The 19,220-nt window shown below is 41.1% G+C and overlaps 1 protein-coding gene across 1 annotated transcript in view; it reads right to left on the bottom strand.

Moving 5' to 3' along the window:
* Positions 1-17,908, bottom strand: part of RPP30 (ribonuclease P/MRP subunit p30) — a 40,803-nt gene extending 22,895 nt beyond the window's left edge. The window contains exons 1-6 of the mRNA XM_067465727.1: positions 17,782-17,908; positions 11,549-11,604; positions 7,760-7,816; positions 5,026-5,100; positions 3,438-3,509; positions 193-282 (exon numbers count right to left, since the gene is read on the bottom strand). Of these exons, the coding sequence (XP_067321828.1) occupies positions 193-282; positions 3,438-3,509; positions 5,026-5,100; positions 7,760-7,816; positions 11,549-11,604; positions 17,782-17,863 (432 nt within the window). The 5' untranslated portion in view covers positions 17,864-17,908. The remainder of the gene's footprint in view (positions 1-192; positions 283-3,437; positions 3,510-5,025; positions 5,101-7,759; positions 7,817-11,548; positions 11,605-17,781) is intronic.
* Between the last annotated feature and the right edge of the window lie 1,312 nt (positions 17,909-19,220).

Below are 19,220 nucleotides of genomic sequence, written 5' to 3'. Positions count from 1 at the left end.
GATAATCTGGATTTTATATGGCAGGGTAGAAGGGACCTCAGATTCAATGTATTTTTCTAATCTAATTAAACGCAGAACATTAGACAAGAAGAAGACAGAAGGAAAATAACACATTCACACACAAATAAACATAGCTTGGCATTCCTGATGAGGAATGTCAGGTGAGTGCACTAAATTTCCTGGCTATCTTACCACACTGACAGATGGCCTCTTGATATAGAAGGGAAGCTTTTCTGTTACACTGATACACACAAGGTCCACATCTAAAGTTGTACAAGCCACCTGCATTAAAACAAAACAGAATTATCTCTCTATAAAGCAGTAGACCTGCAAAAAAATTCTTTCATATGGAAATAATAGGCATGGTTAGGTTAGGTCAGAATCTTCGTAATTCAGAATAAATTTGGAAAGATTTGCTTTTTGAAGCGATTTCGAAGTTTTCAAGGAAACCGGAAGTTCCTTTGCTCTTCCAAAGCTTCCCCCCCCCCCCCATTTCTGTTATGAAGCAGTAAATGAGTCGGAAATGATTCAGCTTTTCCCTGCTTCTGGTCCCTGGCCTTGGCTCAAGCCAAAGAAGCCGTTTTAAACCAGAATGGATGAATCTCCTCCCTTTCCTCCCCCCTCCCCCTTGTGTCTCAAGCCTGGGAAGCCGTTTTAAACCAGAGTGGATGAATTTCCTTTCCTCACCCCCAGCTTGTGTCTCAAGCCTGGGAAGCCATTTTAAACCAGAGTGGATGCATTTCCTCCCCCCTCCCGCCCCACCGCTTTTGTCTCAAGCTTGGGAAGGATGAATTTCCTCCCTTTACTTTGAAACAACTACTTTCAAAGTAAAGACCACCCAACGAAACAGGAAATAACACTTTCAAACCATTAAGGAAGGATTTGGAAGTCTCAGAAGTTTTGAACATTTTTTTTCTGTGAAAATCGGAATTCAATTCCGAATCGAACCACCAGCGCTCCCTACATCTGAAACGAATTTTGTACCAATTTTTTTATCAAGCAAGCCTAGTAATAATATTGGATGCTTTCCTGTTAGCATTGCATAGATAGAATACAAATCCTGTTCAGAGGAGAGCATTCCATTTTTTTTGTCTCCCGCATCCTACTTTCCTGTTATTCCCCACTTTTTCACTCTATAATCTTGAGAAGAAGATGCTTCTTTTCCCCCCTGAAACTAAAGATGGTTTGAGAATCTTTCCAGCTGTAGAATAAATGTATGTATGAGGAAGTGTACGGGTGTCAAAGCACAAAGGTGTTTTGGACTTCAACTCCCACAATGCTTTGACACGCATACACATCTACTGTTAAAAAAAAAAACAAAAAAACAGAGATCTAGTGTATACTAAACTGCATAACTTGAAAACTTCACTGCTACTATCAATTAATGTGATTTTCTATGGTGGTTAGTATGGCCCATTATTTCAGCACAGTGTTGATATTAGCCAGCAGATTTACATCTTGTAATTTCCATGCTGAATACCAACATGACACAACATATGTGTACCAGTGAAAGGGATAGGCGCTGTGTACGTTTAGACGTGCCTCTGTGTATTTTAACACACCACAATCTCCAATAGACAAATGCACCCACTGCACATAGTTCCTCCCTGTGCAGCACTCTACAACCTATATTTGTGTATGTCACATACAAGATGCCAGTCTACATGTGTATGTATGGGGAAGTGTATGTGTGTCAAAGCATAACAGTCTCAATGAGCCTAGCATCTAAAGCAGTAATGGGTAAACTTTGTCCCCCGGGTGTTTTGGATTTGAACTCCCACAATTCCTCCCACAATTCCTCACAGCCTACCGGGACAAGGCCTTCTCGGTGGTGCCCCCAGCCCCCCCCCCCCCCCCTGCTTGTGGAATTCACTCCCCGGGGACCAGGCCTTCGGGTAATTAGGCGGAAATGACAATTGACAATGATGACAATGGCTTGGAAATGGATTGTGGAGAAGTTTAATGGAGTACTCAATCATAGCATATGGCTGGTAATAGTTCGGTAGACTGTAAGTATATTGCTTTAATGTTTTTATGTTTTTTACTATTGTAATTATTGGTGTTTTGTATTTTATTATGTGGCATCAAATTGTTGCCAATTGGGAGCCGCCCTGATTCCCTCCAGGGTTTGAGAAGGCTGGGGTAAAAGTATTTGAAACAAACAAACAAACAAACAAACAAATAAGTCAGGCTGTGTTTCAGAGAAAATGGAAATCCTGCTCTCTTTCTCAAAATATTGAAAGTTATTTATTTATGCAGAACTCTGTTGTCTCCGTGCTTTGCATACAGACTCTGAACCTCACAACAAGATTATACAGTACACCAGTCACATACACGGCACGCCTTCCATAGCTGCCCAATCTTGCCATTACATTCACGAGAGTGTAATAATAATAAATACAAATTTAGCATGACAATGTCAGAAAAATCTATTTTTGTAAAATTACCATGCCCTTCTACGTTTTCAAAATAGTAGGCACTCAAAGAGGAAAGTAGCACCTTTTCAGGGGAAATGAATGGGAAATTAAGCCCAATTTATTTCCCATAATCGAGACAACAATGCCACCTGGTGGATACAGGAATTTTAGGTCCCTTCTACACTGCTATATAAAATCTAGTTTATCTGCTTTGAACTGGGTTATATGGCAGTTTGGACTCATATAATCCAATTCAAAGCAGATAATGTGGATTATATGCTTTAATAATCTGGATCATATGGCAGTGTACAAGGGGCCTTAGACTAATGCAAGGTCAAAAGTCAAATTGCCCTATAGTTACCATCCCAAGGTAAAATTTAGACTGGCTCTACTGTCATATTATCAAGATTATTAAAGCAGACAATCCACAGTATCTGCTTTGAACTGGATTATATGAGTCTACACTGTCATATAATCAAATTCAAAGCAAATAATCTGGTAGTGTAGAAGGGGCCTTAGTCTGCTATAATTCATATATGTATCTGTAATGAAAGAAGTTTTGGATGAAATGAAACTAAGAAATGTGTCTATCTAAAGCCCCATCTACACTGCCATATAAAATCCAGATTATCTACTTTGAACTGGATTATATGGGAGTGTAGACTCATATAATCCAGTTCAAGCAGATGATACAGATTATCTGATTCGATAATCTGGATTATATGGCAGTGTAGAAAGGCCTAAAACCAGTGCTTCACGAGTTTAACTCTTAGAAATCTGAGTTTCATTCCCTGGATATTTTACCATCTCAGATCCCTTCTACCCTGCCGTATACAATTTAGATTATCTAATTTGAACTGAATTATAAGGCAGTGTAGGCTCATATAATCCAGTTCCAAGCAGATGTGGACTATCTGCATTGATAATCTGGGTTGTATGACAGTGTAGAAGGGGCCTTAGATAAAAGCCAAACATGATTTCCTTCTATGTTATTAAATAGTTCAGATGTTTCTTACTCACATGGAAGAGTTTCCCATTCTTAGGAAATACAGCGAAGATGTCGTAGAACTTTATGTTTGTAGATGATGATCTCTAGGGGAAGGAATGAATAAAAGGCAATTCAGGAAACATTTACCAGATTATCCCAATTAAAATAATATTTCTGATTTAAGGCACAAAGCACAATATGTCATGCAAATGAATGGTTAACACGTTCCTATGGACAATATTTTCAACCTATTTTATTCAGCACTAAAGCTGTGGAAAATGCAATATTTCAGATATTGTACTTTCATATATGCTGTAAACCGACCTGAATCCCTCGCTGAGGTGAGAAGGCCGGTATAGAAAACTTCTAAATAAATAATTCTAAGTTGAAAACAGACAATTAAATCCTTATTTTAATTGTGATTTTTTTTAAATACACACAAAGCAAGGTAACATCTAGAACAGTGGTTCCCAACTTAAAACAAAAACAAAAACAGGGATGACTCCCCAACATTAGTACCAAAAGGGTTACGAATCAATTTTTGGACAACTTTAGATTCGGTTTGGGGTGTCGATTCAGAAAATTGTATTGGATAGACCACACCAGCTCTAGTTTCTGATACAGAACATATGCCATGGTCAGTGACAGGGAAGGAGTGGCAGGCGGCGCAAAAGGAGCGGAAATAAAATAAAATAAAGAAGAAGGAAGCTCATGGACTAGATTTTCATCCGCGCGGCCCACTGGTGGTCCGTGGCCCACAGGTCAAGAACCACTGATCTAGAACTTGGAAATGTCAGTGTGGGATATAAAACTCCTAGAACAACCCAACTGTACCCCATGGGTTGTAGCTGTAGTTCAGACAAATAACTTTTTCAAGGTCCCTTAGTATCTATAGCATTAAAAACACAATAATTAGTGGTAAAATGTAGTTTTAACTGAGGATTTAAAACTGGATACCTCACCCAAGAAAAAAATATGGAGGCCATGTGCTGTAAAAAGACTTCAAAATATTTATTTATTTATTTTATTTACTGTATTTGTATACCACTTTTCTCAGCCCTCAGGCGACTCATCTGTCTATAACACAATTGAAAGACCCAAGCATGTGTCTCCTCCTCTACACAAAATCAGATTATTGAGTTGCATTGAGTTTTCCAGGCTGTATGGCCATGTTCCAGAAGCATTCTCTTCTGATATTAGGCCAACAATGCTTTTTAATAGGCGTGTGTTAATCAATTGTTTTAACATTTTAAATATTTTAATGTATTGTTGATTGTTTTATTATGATGACACCGTATGGTGTTTGTGAGGCCGCCCTGAGTCCCCCCTCAGGGGTGAGAAGAGCGGGGTATAAATATAGAGAATAAATAAATAAATTGAGTATTACTCAACCTGACATAGTGATCAGGAAGCAAAAAAACTTCCTTAGTTATTTTTATCTATGAACAATTTAATTAGATTGAAAAAAATTAAATTGGGAGCCCTTCCTAATATCTGGTGAAAGAGAGTTCTCCACGTTAGCAATGTATTCAGATTTTTAAAAAAGAATCCATAACTATTAGCTGTTTCTAAACAATAGGTGATCGAGACAATAATGATGATTTAAAGCCCTGAACTTACCAAAATGTTGCAGTGTGATGGATCAGAAACAACAAGCGTCAGCCTTGATAAAATCTTAATTGGCTTGGATTTCCCCTGAAAAGAAAGTGTGAAAAAAAGGAGTGAAGCCGAAACCTAGGTAACAGGCCGCCTACTCATCATTAGTATAAAAACCGAGAGCGGATACTGCGTTCACAATTGGTGCCCACACTAATCCTCTTGTCGCCACAGAAGCACAATGTATCTTTGGCCTTTCTTTAATTCATAATCGGCACTGGCAATTGAGGTCTATTTTCAGCCAGACAAAAGGTTTAGAACCATACTGTTCACAGTCAAGTAATAGCCCTTATGCAACAGTCCCCACCAATTCAAGGGCTTTCTTTCCTGGTTTAGAAAGTCTATTAGTTCTCACTGCTAGAGCGAAGCCCTGTATTTATTGCCTGCAGGCAGGCCCCACTTCTGGATGCTACTCCGACACCTAAATTGAAAATTAAAGGAATGGAAAGGGGGCGGCTGAATAATACTGCTTCCCCTTGTTTTTGTTCTAATTGCTCATAATGATATTGAGATTGGATTGAAATTCTGGGGTAGTTGGGGGATTTTGGAAACTACAGCCAAAATGATAGTCAAACTGTAAGGGAAGTAAATTTTGCCTAGAAAAGTTACAATCCCAAAGTTACTTTTTTAACCTCTAACCTTCCATGCCTACAAACTTCCAAATCTGACCTATCTTGACCTGGTGAATGGGGGGCCCTATGGTACATTAAATACTAAATATATACAACGTCAGCCCACAATTCACAGGCACAGGGCTATTTACAACAACAACTATTCTTTATTGATTAGTCAATTTTGACCATATCAAGCAGAATGATCACAGGGCTATTTAACCTTAGCACTACCCAAATACCAAAGACTTGGAAAGTATTGTGTCCGGTCTACAGCATAACCACATCGGCCTGTATACACGTATCTATGGCTGGAGCTATACCGCCAGTTCAAAGCAGATAATCTGGATTCAGAAACTGAATTATATGGCAGTGTAGACGGCACCTATGTCAGACGCTAAGCAGACTTAAGTCTCCTTGGATGGTAGACCACCACACAATATTGGAGTCTCTAAGGTCTCTTCTACACTGCCATAGAAAATCCAGATTATTTGCTTTGAACTGGATTATATGGCTGTTGGAATTCAGCCTGTGATTGTGTTTCAGGATCAGGGTGCTTTGGATGTGGGAACTGATGCTAATGAATTTCAAGATGACAACGGTTTGGTCAATGATACTGATGTAGAAAAGGACCAGGAGATACCTGTGCAAAGTGTAGTTTCCCATGAGAATGTCCCTGAAGGGTGTGGGGATGATGGTGTACTCACTGAATTGCTACCAGAGTTCTCAGGATTTGGGGCTTGAAAACAACTAGGCACCTGGCCCAGCTGCAAAACTTAATGAGCAAATAGATAGGGGGCAGGCGATTAGTCAAAACAGGCAGACCGAACTGTGGCTTTGGCGGTCTGACAGAATCCGATAGAAAACGATAAGGGAATCTCAATTAAAGCAAAACCAATTTCTGAGTGCTTGGGATAGCTTAATGAGGGGATAAAAGTTCCAAGTATGGGAAATATAGTCAGATGAAGCATTATTGTTGCATCCCAGTACAAGAAACAAGACCATAAGATTAAATCCACCACTCTGGACTGTAGGAAAAGCAATCCTTGTTTATTGATGAAAAATTGGTTACAAAAGAAAGGTTTAAAACCAAAACATCCAACACATGAATAAAAAATAGTACATACTATCAGGGAGCACAATGGACTAGAGTTAATGGTGTCACTGAGACTAACTCTAGGTTGTTGAAGTTTGATTGTCTTTTTTAAAAGTGCTCATCCTACTGTTTTGTTCACTCTCCTGCTTCACATTTGCTGTGTAAGTAGATCATGACTTGGAAATTAAAAGTACAACATTTATTTTAAGTAAGATTGTAAAAGAATCTTAACAGATTACAGAGATGGGCCAAAACTAACAAAATGAAGTTCAACAGGGACAAATGCAGGATACTCCACTTAGGCAGAAAAAACAAAATGCAAAGATACAGAATGGGGGATGCCTAGCTCAAGAACAGTACATGTGAAAAGGATCTTGGAGTCCTCATGGACATGAAGTTGAACTTGAGCCAACAATGTGATGCAGCGGCAAAAAAGCCAGTGGGATTTTGGCCTGCAACAATAGGAGTCTAGTGTTTAGATCCAGGGAAGTCATGCTACCCCTCTATTCTGCCTTGGTCAGACCACACCTGGAATATTGTGTCCAGTTCTGGGCACCACAATTAAAGAGAGATATTGACAACATGGAATGCATCCAGAAAAGGGTGACTAAAATGATCAAGGGCCTGGAGAACAAGCCCTATGAGGAGCGGCTTAAAGACCTGGGCATGTTTAGCCTGAAGAAGAGAAGGCTGAGAGGAGATATGACTGTGAGAGCTGTTCAGCAGTGGAACTCTCTGCCTCAGAGTGTGGTGGAGGCGCCTTCTTTGGGGGCTTTTGAACAGAGACTGGATAACCATTTATCGGGGGTGTTTTGAATGTGATTTACCTACTTCTTGGCAGTGGGTTGAACTGGATGGCCCACGAGGTCTCTTCTAACTTTATGATTCTATGATTCTAAGTGAATGTAGGATCACAGCCACAACAATGTTCACAGAACTATACAAATATTTTAGATTATGAAATGAGTTACAAAATGCACCTAAGACATACCTGCACACGAGGCAAAGTCGGAAACAATTCAGCAGGAGATATTGGCTTGACAATTTCCTAAAATCAAGAAAACCCAATTAAGGACCTTTAACAAATGTAAAAAGTAAGTTTATTTTTTCCTCAAATACATGACCAGATTTTGCTGTTCTTCCTTTATTCTCTTTCTTCTTCCCACTGAGAAGCGCAAACTGATAAGTCTGCATAGTCTCTCATATACTATTACATACATGTTGATGACAGATGCATTATCACTCCTCTACACCAATTCTTCCTTGCATTTTTAAAAAAATATCTGTCTGCTGAAGAAACTGTGGTTTGCATCCTATTGGGAAGTTACATCATTTTATAAACCCATTTATAACAATGAAATGCAATGTTTGTTCCTGGGTTATAAATGTCATTTATTAAAGTGCAAAAGCTTTGTTTTGGCAGGACATCCATCAGCACATTTTGCTATAGTTTTCCAATGAATATCTCATTCAGTCTCAACCAATTCAACACCGTTTGTGGCAGACAGAAAAATGAAGCTTCTGGAGTATAACAACTACTTTCAAAGAAAGTACCGCACAATTAAACAGGAAATAACACTTTCAAACCAGGAACTGAAGATAGTTTTCAAATTTTGTGCAATTGCACTGTTGCATAATATTCATATGCTATGAAGGGAGCAGCGATGTAGCTACACTATCAGGACCATTTCAAAAGAGAAGCCAATAGCATGGCCACTGTACAATGGTCCTGATGCGCAACTTGTCCTCATTTTGCAATGGGACATCTTCTGCGGTGCCCCACTGTGTATCATCACAATTCATTAGCATGATTGTGTATCACATCAGTAACACAACTCTGGCATGGTAAGGTTATAATATCTGATGGAGGATCTTGGGAGGAGAGATATTGCTGGTAAGTCAACTTTGAAGCCTGGTTTATGATCAAAATGGCCACCCCTGCAGTTGTATGATCTTAGAGGAATAACTTACTTGAACTACATGTTCCATAATTGTCTGAGGAAGCCCTGCTCTCATTACCACCTTTGTCATAAGTACGTTTGGCAGAAATGAGAGACAGGGCCTTCTTGGTGGTGGCCCCTCGGCTGTGGAACGCCCTCCCTATAGATATTAGATCGGCCACCTCCCTTTTAACATTCTGGAAAAAAGTCAAGATGTGGCTTTTTGAACAAGCGTTTGCAAATGCAGAGTAACTGATATAGGAAAATGGAATGACTAGATAATGAGTCCGGACGTTTTAACAAGAAGACACTATGAATTTATATTTTACTAGCCATCCCCTGCCACGCGTTGCTGTGGCCCAGTCTATATGTGTTTTGTGTATGTATATATATGTGTATGTATATATTTGTGCAAATGTGTATATATGTGTGTTTGTGTATATATGTGTGGTTTTGTGCATGTGTTGTAATGTAATTTTTAATTTTTTTGGCTTTTAAAGTCTCTTCTGCTGTGTTTTTCAGTTTTTCTATGAGTGATCGTCACTCGTTGGCCTGAAAGGTGTATTATGTCAAAATTTGGTGTCAATTCATCCAGTGGTTTTTGAGTTATGTTAATCCCACAAACAAACATTACATTTTTATTTATATAGATTGATTTGTTTAGTTTTTATTATATGTTATGTTTTAAATTGTATTTATGATGTAAGCATTGAATTTTTCCCTGTTAACCGCCTTGAGTCGCCTATGGGCTGAGAAAAGGGGTATACAAATACAGTAAATAAATAAATAAATAATCCTCTGTCCAGTATGTCCAGGAGTTGGATGATTCTAAGGCTCCTTCCACAGAGCTGAATAAAATCCCACATTATCTGCTTTGAGCTGGAATATTTGGCAGTGTGGTTCAGATAACCCAGTTCAAAGCAGATATTATGTGATTTTCTGCCTTGGTATTCTGGAATATATGGCTGTGTGGAAGAGCTCTATGAGTTATACTCCAAAGGAATTCATTTTTCAAGCTCTGTATGTATATTAGAGCAAATGGGAACCGTTAGGACTTCCCTGCAGAGATATGACCACCCTAGAATGACAATGCACAGTCACCCTTCCATATTTGTGATTTTGACTTTTGTGTGTTTAATTTAATTTAAAATGCTTTATCTGGGATTCTCTAAGGCCCCTTCCACACTGCCCTATATCCCAGGCCTTAGCCTTAGGCGATCCCTCATTGGCCAAGTAGGATAGTCTTCCAGGATCAGTGTTCTGGTGGGTCCGAAGATGACTGTGGAGCCCTATTCTTGATCTGCATCTTCTCCCGCAGTGAGGGCATTGGTTTTCAGGTGGAAGGCAGGCTCGGTCGGGGTTGGCTTGATGTACCTTCCTCTTGGCAGATTTCTCTCTTTCGCCCTCCATTGGTGCCTCTTCAAATTCTACAGCACTGCTGGTCAAAGCTGACCTCCAGCTGGAGCTCTCAAGGGCCAGGGCTTCCCAGTTCAGTGTCTATGCCAGTTTTTAAGGTTGGCTTTGAGCCTGTCTTTAAATCTCTTTTCCTGCCCACCAACATTCCATTTTCCGTTCTTGAGTTCGGAGTAGAGAAACTGCTTTGGGAGATGATGGTCGGGCATCCGGACAACATGGCCGGTCCAGTGGAGTTGATGGCAGAGGACCATCGCTTCAATGCTGGTAGTCTTTGCTTCTTCCAGCACACTGACGTTTGTCCGCCTGTCTTCCCAAGAGATTTGCAGGATTTTCCGGAGACAGCGCTGATGGAATCATTCCAGGAGTTGCATGTGACATCTGTAGACAGTCCACATCTTGCAGGCGTATAGCAGGGTTGGGAGGACAATAGCTTTATAAACAAGCACCTTGGTATCCCTACGGATGTCCTGGTCCTCAAACACTCTCTGCTTCATTCGGAAAAATGCTGCACTCGCAGTGTTGTATTTCAGTGTCAATGTTAACTTTGGTGGAGAGGTGGCTGCCAAGGTAGCGGAAAGGTCAACATTTTCTAATGTTACAGCATCTCTGGCACTGGAAAGGGGTTGGCTGGTGACTGCTGGAACAGCACTTTGGTTTTCTCGATGTTCAATGACAGGCTGAGCTTCTCGTATTATTCTGTGAAAGTGTTTAGAGTGGCTTGTAGATCTTCTGATCTGATCCCAGACTATCTGGCAGTGTAGACTCATATAACTCAGTTCAAAATAGATAAGCTGGAATAAGATCCTAGGATATAGAGAGTATAGATCCATCCTAAATTCTCCAATGTGACTCTATGGTCAGCTTCCTTCAATGATGGAGTATTATTATTATTAACTTTATTTATACTCTGCCTTTCTTCCCGTGGGGCAGCTAACAGTTCAACACTTTAGTTAATTCCTTAATTAACAGTTTTTCACTTTCACAAGGACCCTTTACCCTGATCCACGCATATGTAGAATGATGCCTGTAGTTTCAAAGGAGACTTAATTCAGCAGAACTCTATGCTTTGCCACATATTGCAGCAATGTTTCTTTTTTTACTTTAAAGGATTTGCAATATAATCCTTTCTTTTACTACTACATCTCATTTCCTTTATAAACTGCCGCAAGCCGGTTCCATATTCCATAAAAATTATCTTTGCCATTAGGCTTGTATAGCCATAATTACCAGTAGTTATAGGACAGCAGCCAGAGCATTGTAGTGTCACATGTGTTAACTTCTATTGCTTTCAGGATATGATAATACACTACAGACCTATGAAAAGTTAATGATGACTGTGATGATGGAAAAAGTGACCCAATACGTCTGCAAGGCATCCAATTGGGAACAGCCGCCTCACAGAGATGCATCAATAGAAATCTTACCTTTTTCTTTTCTTCATAATCAACAACGTAATTGATTGCTACAGTCGAGTACCCAACTATAAACAAAAGAACACAAAATTCAATTATTAGCACAGTTTTTTTAAAAAAAAGATATAATTAACACCACAATCCATGGTTCCCAGAATCTACCATTCATATGACCAGGTTAGCTGAGGCCCCTTCTACACTGCCATATAATCCAAATTATCAAATCAACATTATCTGCTTTGAACTGGATTATATGAGTCCACATTGCACCGGGACTGTGATGCAGCTGGCTGGGCGTCAGCTGCATTAAGATCACTACTGACCAAAATGTCATGAGTTCGAAGCCAGCCCGGGGCAGAGTGAGCTTCCGACCGCTATGTCTCAGAGCCAGAATTTCACTAGCTTTCTGAAGGTCAGGAGGGAAGGGGCAGATCTAATCTCCATCGGGAGAGAGTTCCCCAGCCGAGGGACCACCACCGAGAAGGCCCTGTCTCTCGTCCCCACCAGACGCGATTCCGAATGTGGTGGGACCAAGAGCAGGGCCCCTCCAGAAGATCTTAGCAGCCTTGGTGGTTCATAGTGGAGAATCCATTCGGACAAGTAAACTGGGCCGGAACTGTTTAGGATTTTGTAGGTCAACACCAGCACTTTGAATTGTGCTAGGAAGCTAATTGGCAGCCAGCGGAGCTGATGCAACAAAGGAGTAGTATGCTCCCTGTACCCTGCTCCTGTTAGTAATCTGGCTGCCGCATGTGGTACTAGTTGCAGCTTCCGCAACTAGTCCAAATTTAACTAATTTACGATGACATAAAAATCTCCAGCAAGCATGCAAAGAATGAGGGAGTACTTCATCAGTGTCACAAATGAACAGAGAAGTGACAGCTCCCCTGGTGGCCAGAATACCCTCATGAAAAGTTGGAATGTTAAACTGCCTTTGTGTCTGTCTATATATGTTGTGTGTCTGTGGCACTGAATGTTTGCCATGTTTATGTACATTGTAATCCGCCCTGAGTCTCTTGCGGGGTGAGAAGGGCGGAATATAAATACTGCAAATAAATAAATAAACAAATATTGCCATATAATCTAGTTCAAAACAGATAATATGGATTTTATATGACAGTGTAGATGGGGCCTCGGGCCTCTTCTACACTGCCATATAATCCAGATTATCTGAGCAGATAATATGGATTTTATATGGCAATGTAGAAGGGGCCTGATGAATTCTGGGAGGTGTAGTACAAAAAACTAACATTTCCAAATTTTGCATCATTCTAGACATGAACTTTGCAATGACAGATTCCTTCTGCAATCTTTCATGCTGACAGTAACACAATTGCAAGCCAGGAGCAGATTCATTCTGATGTAGGAGTTGTGTCAGGAATTATCCTTATATTGATGTATAGTAGACATAATTTGTTTGCCATGCAATGAACAGCATGCAATTTCTAGACACAATATACAGCGGGGAAACAGCTAGCTAGTAACAACTTAATTTGCGATACTGGAGGAGACAGAACACAATTTTAAGTTCAATTACTTCCCTGGAAACAGAAATTCTGGCATGCTCAAGATAAACGAGTTCATACTTTGCATGTCAGGATTTGTCGGTAACCAAGGAAGAGAAGCCTGAAAAAAACTCTCTCAGATGAGAAAATAACAACTTGTTCCTTCCTAAAATACTGCAGATTATCTAGTCAAAGAAATCAGTGGAGTTGGTTCAAGGGGTTGGGAGAGATCAGTTTCTTAATATATTTGAGAACACAACATAGAAATAAAAAAACTTTGGACTGCAGCCACTTCTATTTTTCACTACTTCTTATGCCATTTTGCTATAACAAATTTATTCCTCAGGCCCCTTCTACATATAATCCAGATTATCAAATGAGATAATTCGCATGATCTGCTTTAAATTGGATTATATGAATTTACACTGCCATATAATCCAGTTCAAAGCAGATAATCTGGATTTTATAAGGCGATGTAGAAGAGGCAATAGAGGCAGAATTTGTGGCTACAGAGAGCCAACTGTAGTTAGTCAATACTAGCTGTGCCCTGCCACGCGTTGCTGTGGCCTATAGTAAAACTTATCAAAGTTGAGGTAGATATCTGGACTATTATGAAAGAGAGGTACCTACCTATTCCTTCCCCCTTTTCCTCCCCCTTTCTCTCCTTTCTTCCTTCTCTACCTCTTTCTTTCTTTCCTTCTTTCACTACTTGGTTTCATCCTTCTCTCTTTCCTTCATTCTCTCCCCCTTTCTTCCTTTGCCTTTCTTCCCTCCCTGTTTGCTTCCTTCTTTCACTTTTTATTTCCTTTTATTTCACCACCATCATAACAATAACAATAATGCAATGCATTGCCTCCGGGACCTGACACCTCTCCCATTCCCCCTAAAAGGGTCTCATAGGAACAATAGCATAATAATAATAATAGAAATAACAACCTTTACCCGCCACGTGTTGCTGTGGCCAATCTTCCCTCTTTCTCTCCTTCTTTCCCTCCCTCCCTCCCTCCTTCCTTCCTTCCCATCTTTCCTTCTCCTCTTCTTTCTCTATCTCTTTCCTTCCTTCCCCCTTTTTCTTTCTCTTCTGCTGTCTCTCTTTTCTTTCCTTCCATCTTTCCTTTTCTTTCCTTTTCTTTTTCCTCTAACTTTCCTTCCTTCCCCCTTTTTCTTTACCTCCCTTTCTCTTTCTTCCTTCTTTCCTTCCTTCCTTCCTGTCTTTCCTAGATTTTGACAGGGCGGGAAGGGGCGGGGTGGGGTTTGGAGGTGGCGTGAAGTAAAAGGAGGTAAGATTGGGGCAGGGGAGTGATGGAGCGTGGGGTTGCGTGTGTGTGTGCGGCAGCGGGGGGAGTGATGGAGTGTGGGGTTGCGTGTGTGTGTGCGATGGTGGGGGGAGTGGGGTTGCGTGTGTGTGTGCGGCAGCGGGGGGAGTGGGGTTGCGTGTGTGTGCGGCGGTGGGGGGAGTGATGGAGCGTGGGGTTGCGTGTGTGTGTGTGGCGCAGGGGGGAGTGGGGTTGCGTGTGTGTATGCGGCGGCGGGGGGAGTGATGGAGCGTGGGGTTGCGTGTGTGTGTGCGGCAGGGGGTGTGTGTGTGCGGGAAGCGGCGTGGCGGGGCTTAGAGTGGGCATGGTTTCCGCAGAGGGAACGTTGGCCGGAAGGCCATGTGCGCGCGCCAGGGAACTTGCGGCTGGGCGCCAATGCGCATGCTCAGTTGTTTTGCCGTTTTGTGAGTGTGTTGTTGTGTTGTTTTTCATTTTGAGTAGATATGTTTGTACCTTGTGGGCTGTGTTATGGGCACAGGAATTTTGGTTAAGTTTCGTTGGGGTTTTTTTGAGTTTTGTTCTTTTGCCGTTTTGTGAGTGTGTTGCTGTGTTGTTTTTCATTTTGAGTAGATATGTTTGTACCTTGTGGGTTGTGTTATGGGCACGGGGATTTTAGTTAAGTTTCGTTGGGGGATTTTTGAGTTTTGTTGTTTTGCCGTTTTGTGAGTGTGTTGTTGTGTTGTTTTTCATTTTGAGTAGATATGTTTGTACCTTGTGGGTTGTGTTATGGGCACGGGGATTTTGGTTAAGTTTCGTTGGGGGATTTTTGAGTTTTGTTGTTTTGCTGTTTTGTGAGTGTGTTGTTGTGTTGTTTTTCATTTTGAGTAGATATGTTTGTACCTTGTGGGTTGTGTTATGGGCACGGGGATTTTAGTTAAGTTTCGTTGGGGGATGTTTGAGTTTTGTTGTTTTGCCGTTTTGTGAGTGTGTTGTTGTGTTGTTTTTCATTTTGAGTAGATATGTTTGTACCTTGTGGGTTGTGTTATGGGCACGGGGATTTTGGTTAAGTTTCATTGGGGGTTTTTTGAGTTTTGTTGTTTTGCCGTTTTGTGAGTGTGCTGTTGTGTTGTTTTTCATTTTGAGTAGATATGTTTGTACCTTGTGGGTTGTGTTATGGGCATGGGAATTTTGGTTAAGTTTCGTTGGGGGGTTTTTGAGTTTTGTTTCCTCGTTGGATGCCCCTAACAAATTTATATATATAGATTATTGTCATTATAAAGTAGTTAAGACAACATCACATCCAAACCTCAGAGGTCTTCAGCCAATAAGCTGAATTTTATTTTCACAAGAAGAGTAATTTCAAAAAATCATCATAAAAATAACAATCCATTGATTATATGAAGTGCTCCTTGTATACCAAGCAAACACAAAGGAATTAAATTTTGGTGCAAACTGATTCAATTCGGTGTATGTTAGCAAGAAAAGGAATCACTCATTTTGCAATTTGTGATCATTCAAAGTATGTTGTGTACATTACTTGTATAGTTAGTGTAGATTCATATAATGCCTTGAAATGCATTTACACTGACCATACTGCATGATAGGGCAGTGTAGATGGGGATAGAAGCGGAAAGAGATATCAGATAATGTGGATTGTCTGCTTTGATATTCTGTGCCCCCTTCTACACACCTCAATAAAATCCCACATTTTCTGCTTTGAACTGAAATACATGGCAGTGTGGACTCAGATAACACAGTTCAGAACAGACATTATGGTATTTTCTGCCTTGATATTCTGGATCAACTGGCAGTGTAGAAGAGACCTCGATCTAATCCAGTTCAAATAATCTGGATTCCGAAAATGGGGGCCTTTCTACACTGCCATATAATCCAAATTATCAAAGCAGATAATCCACATGACTGAGCCGCAGGGAGAGGCGGATAAGAAATCTAATTATTACAGTAGAGTCTCGCTTATCCAACCTTCGCTCATCCAGTGTTTTGTATTATCCAACACAGTTTGCCTCCCACCTGTTTCACTACATTGCAATGTTTTGGTGCTCAATTCATAAATACAGTAATTACTACATAACGTTACCATATACTGAACTGCTTTTTCTGTTGATTTGTTGTAAAACATGATGTTTTGGTGATTAATTTGTAAGATCATAACATAATTTGACGCTGATCTGGGATATATGACAGTGTGGACTCAGATAACCCAGTTCAAAGCAGATATTGTGGGATTTTCTGCCTTGATATTCTGTAGTGTAGAAGGGCCCTGGATGTATACTATCATATAATCCCGTTTAAACCAGACAATCTGTATTCAGAAACTGGGGACCTTTCTACACTGCCATATAATCCAGATTATCAAAGCAGATATAACCAACATTATTTGGCTGCAGAGAGGCGGGTAAGAAATAAATTATTATCTGCTTTGAACTGGATTATATGAGTCTACATTGTCGTATAATTCAGTTAAAGCGGATCATCTGGATTTTATATGGCAGCTAAGGCCACTTACACACAGCTGTATAAAATCTCACATTATCTGCTTCGAACTGGGTTATATGGCAGTGTGGACTCAGATAACCCAGTTCAAAGCAGATATTGAGGGATTTTTTGCCTTGACATTCTGGAATATAGGTTTGTGTGGAAGGGCCCTTACATGGATGAATATGATGACTCAGTAAAGGGCTACATCTACACTGAAGAATTTATTACCCTGGCTCTATACAATGTGATCATGGGAGTTGTAGTTTCGCCCTTCCAGACAGGCCCTATATCCCAGGATCAGATCCCAAGTTATTGTCGAAGGCTTTTCATTTCTGGAATCACTGGGTTGCTGTAGATTTTTCGGGCTGTATGGCCATGCTCTAGAAGCATTCTCTCCTGACGTTTCGCCTGCATCTATGGCAGGCATTCTCAGAGGTTGTGAGGTCATAACCTCTTAGGATGCCTGCCATAGATGCAGGCGAAACGTCAGGAGAGAATGCTTCTAGAACATGGCCATATAGCCCGGAAAACCTACAGCAACCTAGAGATCCCAAGTTGTCTGCTTTAAACTGGATTATATGAGTCCACACTGCCAGATAATCTGGGATAAACAGAAAACCTGGAATCAGATCCTGAGATACAGGGCATGTCTGGAAGGGCCCTTTGGTAGAGAAGGCTAAAGACCTGATCAAACTACAACTCCCACGATCTCATAGTATTGATCTAGTGCAAAGTGCAGTTGTAACGCATTCATTCTACAGTGTAGATGCACCCAAGTCAAAGTGCATCAGGAGGTGTTTCTTACGGAGCCAAGGGACAAATTAGTTAAGGCAGAAGAGGGTCCAAAGAGAGCAAAGGGAAAGGAGAAACAGTGCCAGCCAGCCCTTTATCGCAGCCTGGGTCTGGATCTCTGAGGGAAACACGTGTCCACGCATTCCCACGCATTCCCAGGCTGCCTGATTCCCTGCCCCTGACACACACTCACGGTGCGCCGCGGTTTCCACCAACTTCCGAAGCGCCTCCTTCTCCGGCAAGTGAGGGATGTTCAGATCCACAAAGCCCGCCATGTTGCACCCGCCCACGTGGGCTAGAGCCAGGCCAGAAAGGCAGCCCTTCCACGCCCCGCCCACATCGCGCCCCGTTGCATGCTGGGGATTGTAGTTCCCTCCCCCAGCAGTAGACTCTCAAGCTCACCAGCATCCTTAGTAGATGCCAAATGAATGTAGTTTGTGCTTGCTTAAGAGCAACTAAACATAGGCACAACTAATACTATACAATACCATTCTGTAAACTCTGGGCCCTTCCAGACAGGCCCTATATCCCAGGATGTGATCCCAGATTATCTGTTTATCCCGGATTATATGGCAGTGGGGACTCATATAATCCAGTTCAAAGGAGATAATCTGGGATCAGATCCTGGGATATAAGGACTATATATACTACTAATATGATATTATAATTATATATTTTATATGACATGTAATATTACTAATAATATTACAATATAATGGTATTGTACAATGTAGAAATATATAATACTGATATTGTACTATGCTAATAATGTAATATATTGTATGCATACATATCTTGTGGGAGCCCCCGGTGGCGCATTGGGTTAAACCGCTGAGCTTGTAAACTGAAAGGTCGCAGGTTCGAATCTGGGGAGTGGGATGAGCTCCCGCTGTCAGCCCCAGCTTCTGCCAACATAGCAGTTCGAAAACATGCAAATGTGAGTAGAAGGTAACGGGAAGGTAAGGGCGCTCCATGCGGTCATGCCGGCCGCATTACCTTGGAGGTGTCTACGGACAACGCCGGGGAGTGGGATGAGCTCCCGCTGTTAGCCCCTGCTTCTACCAATCTAGCAGTTCGAAAACATGCAAATTTGAGTAGAAGGTAACAGGAAGGTAATAGCGCTCCATGCTGTCATGCCGGCCGCATTACCTTGGAGGTGTCTACGGACAATGCCTGCTCGTCAGCTTAGAAATGGAGATGAGCACCAACCCCCAGAGTCGGACACGACTGGACCTAATGTCCGGGGACAACCTTTACCTATATATATCTTGTAAGCCGCTCTGAGTCCCCTTTGTGGTGAGAAGCTGGCATATAAATGTTGTAAATAAATAAATAAATAAGGCCCCTTCCACACAGCTGTATAAAATCCATATTGAACTGGATTGTATGGCAGTGTGGACTCAGATAATCCAGTTCAAAGCAGGTATTGTGGATTATCTACCTTGATATTCTGGATGATATGGCTATGTGGAAAGACCCTGAAAGAACTGAGAAAAGGAGCATCAAAACAAAAACTTTAATGTTTGGACATAATACATACATTTTGGCATTGAATGCTTGCCACTTTGTTACTTTTGTTGTAAACTATCCTGAGTCCCTTTGGGGAGATATTGCAATATATAAACAAAGTAT

This window comes from Anolis sagrei, chromosome 3, assembly GCF_037176765.1.
Source record: "Anolis sagrei isolate rAnoSag1 chromosome 3, rAnoSag1.mat, whole genome shotgun sequence".
Classification (NCBI taxonomy): domain Eukaryota; kingdom Metazoa; phylum Chordata; class Lepidosauria; order Squamata; family Dactyloidae; genus Anolis; species Anolis sagrei.
This window is presented reverse-complemented; position numbering and strand designations above follow the sequence as displayed.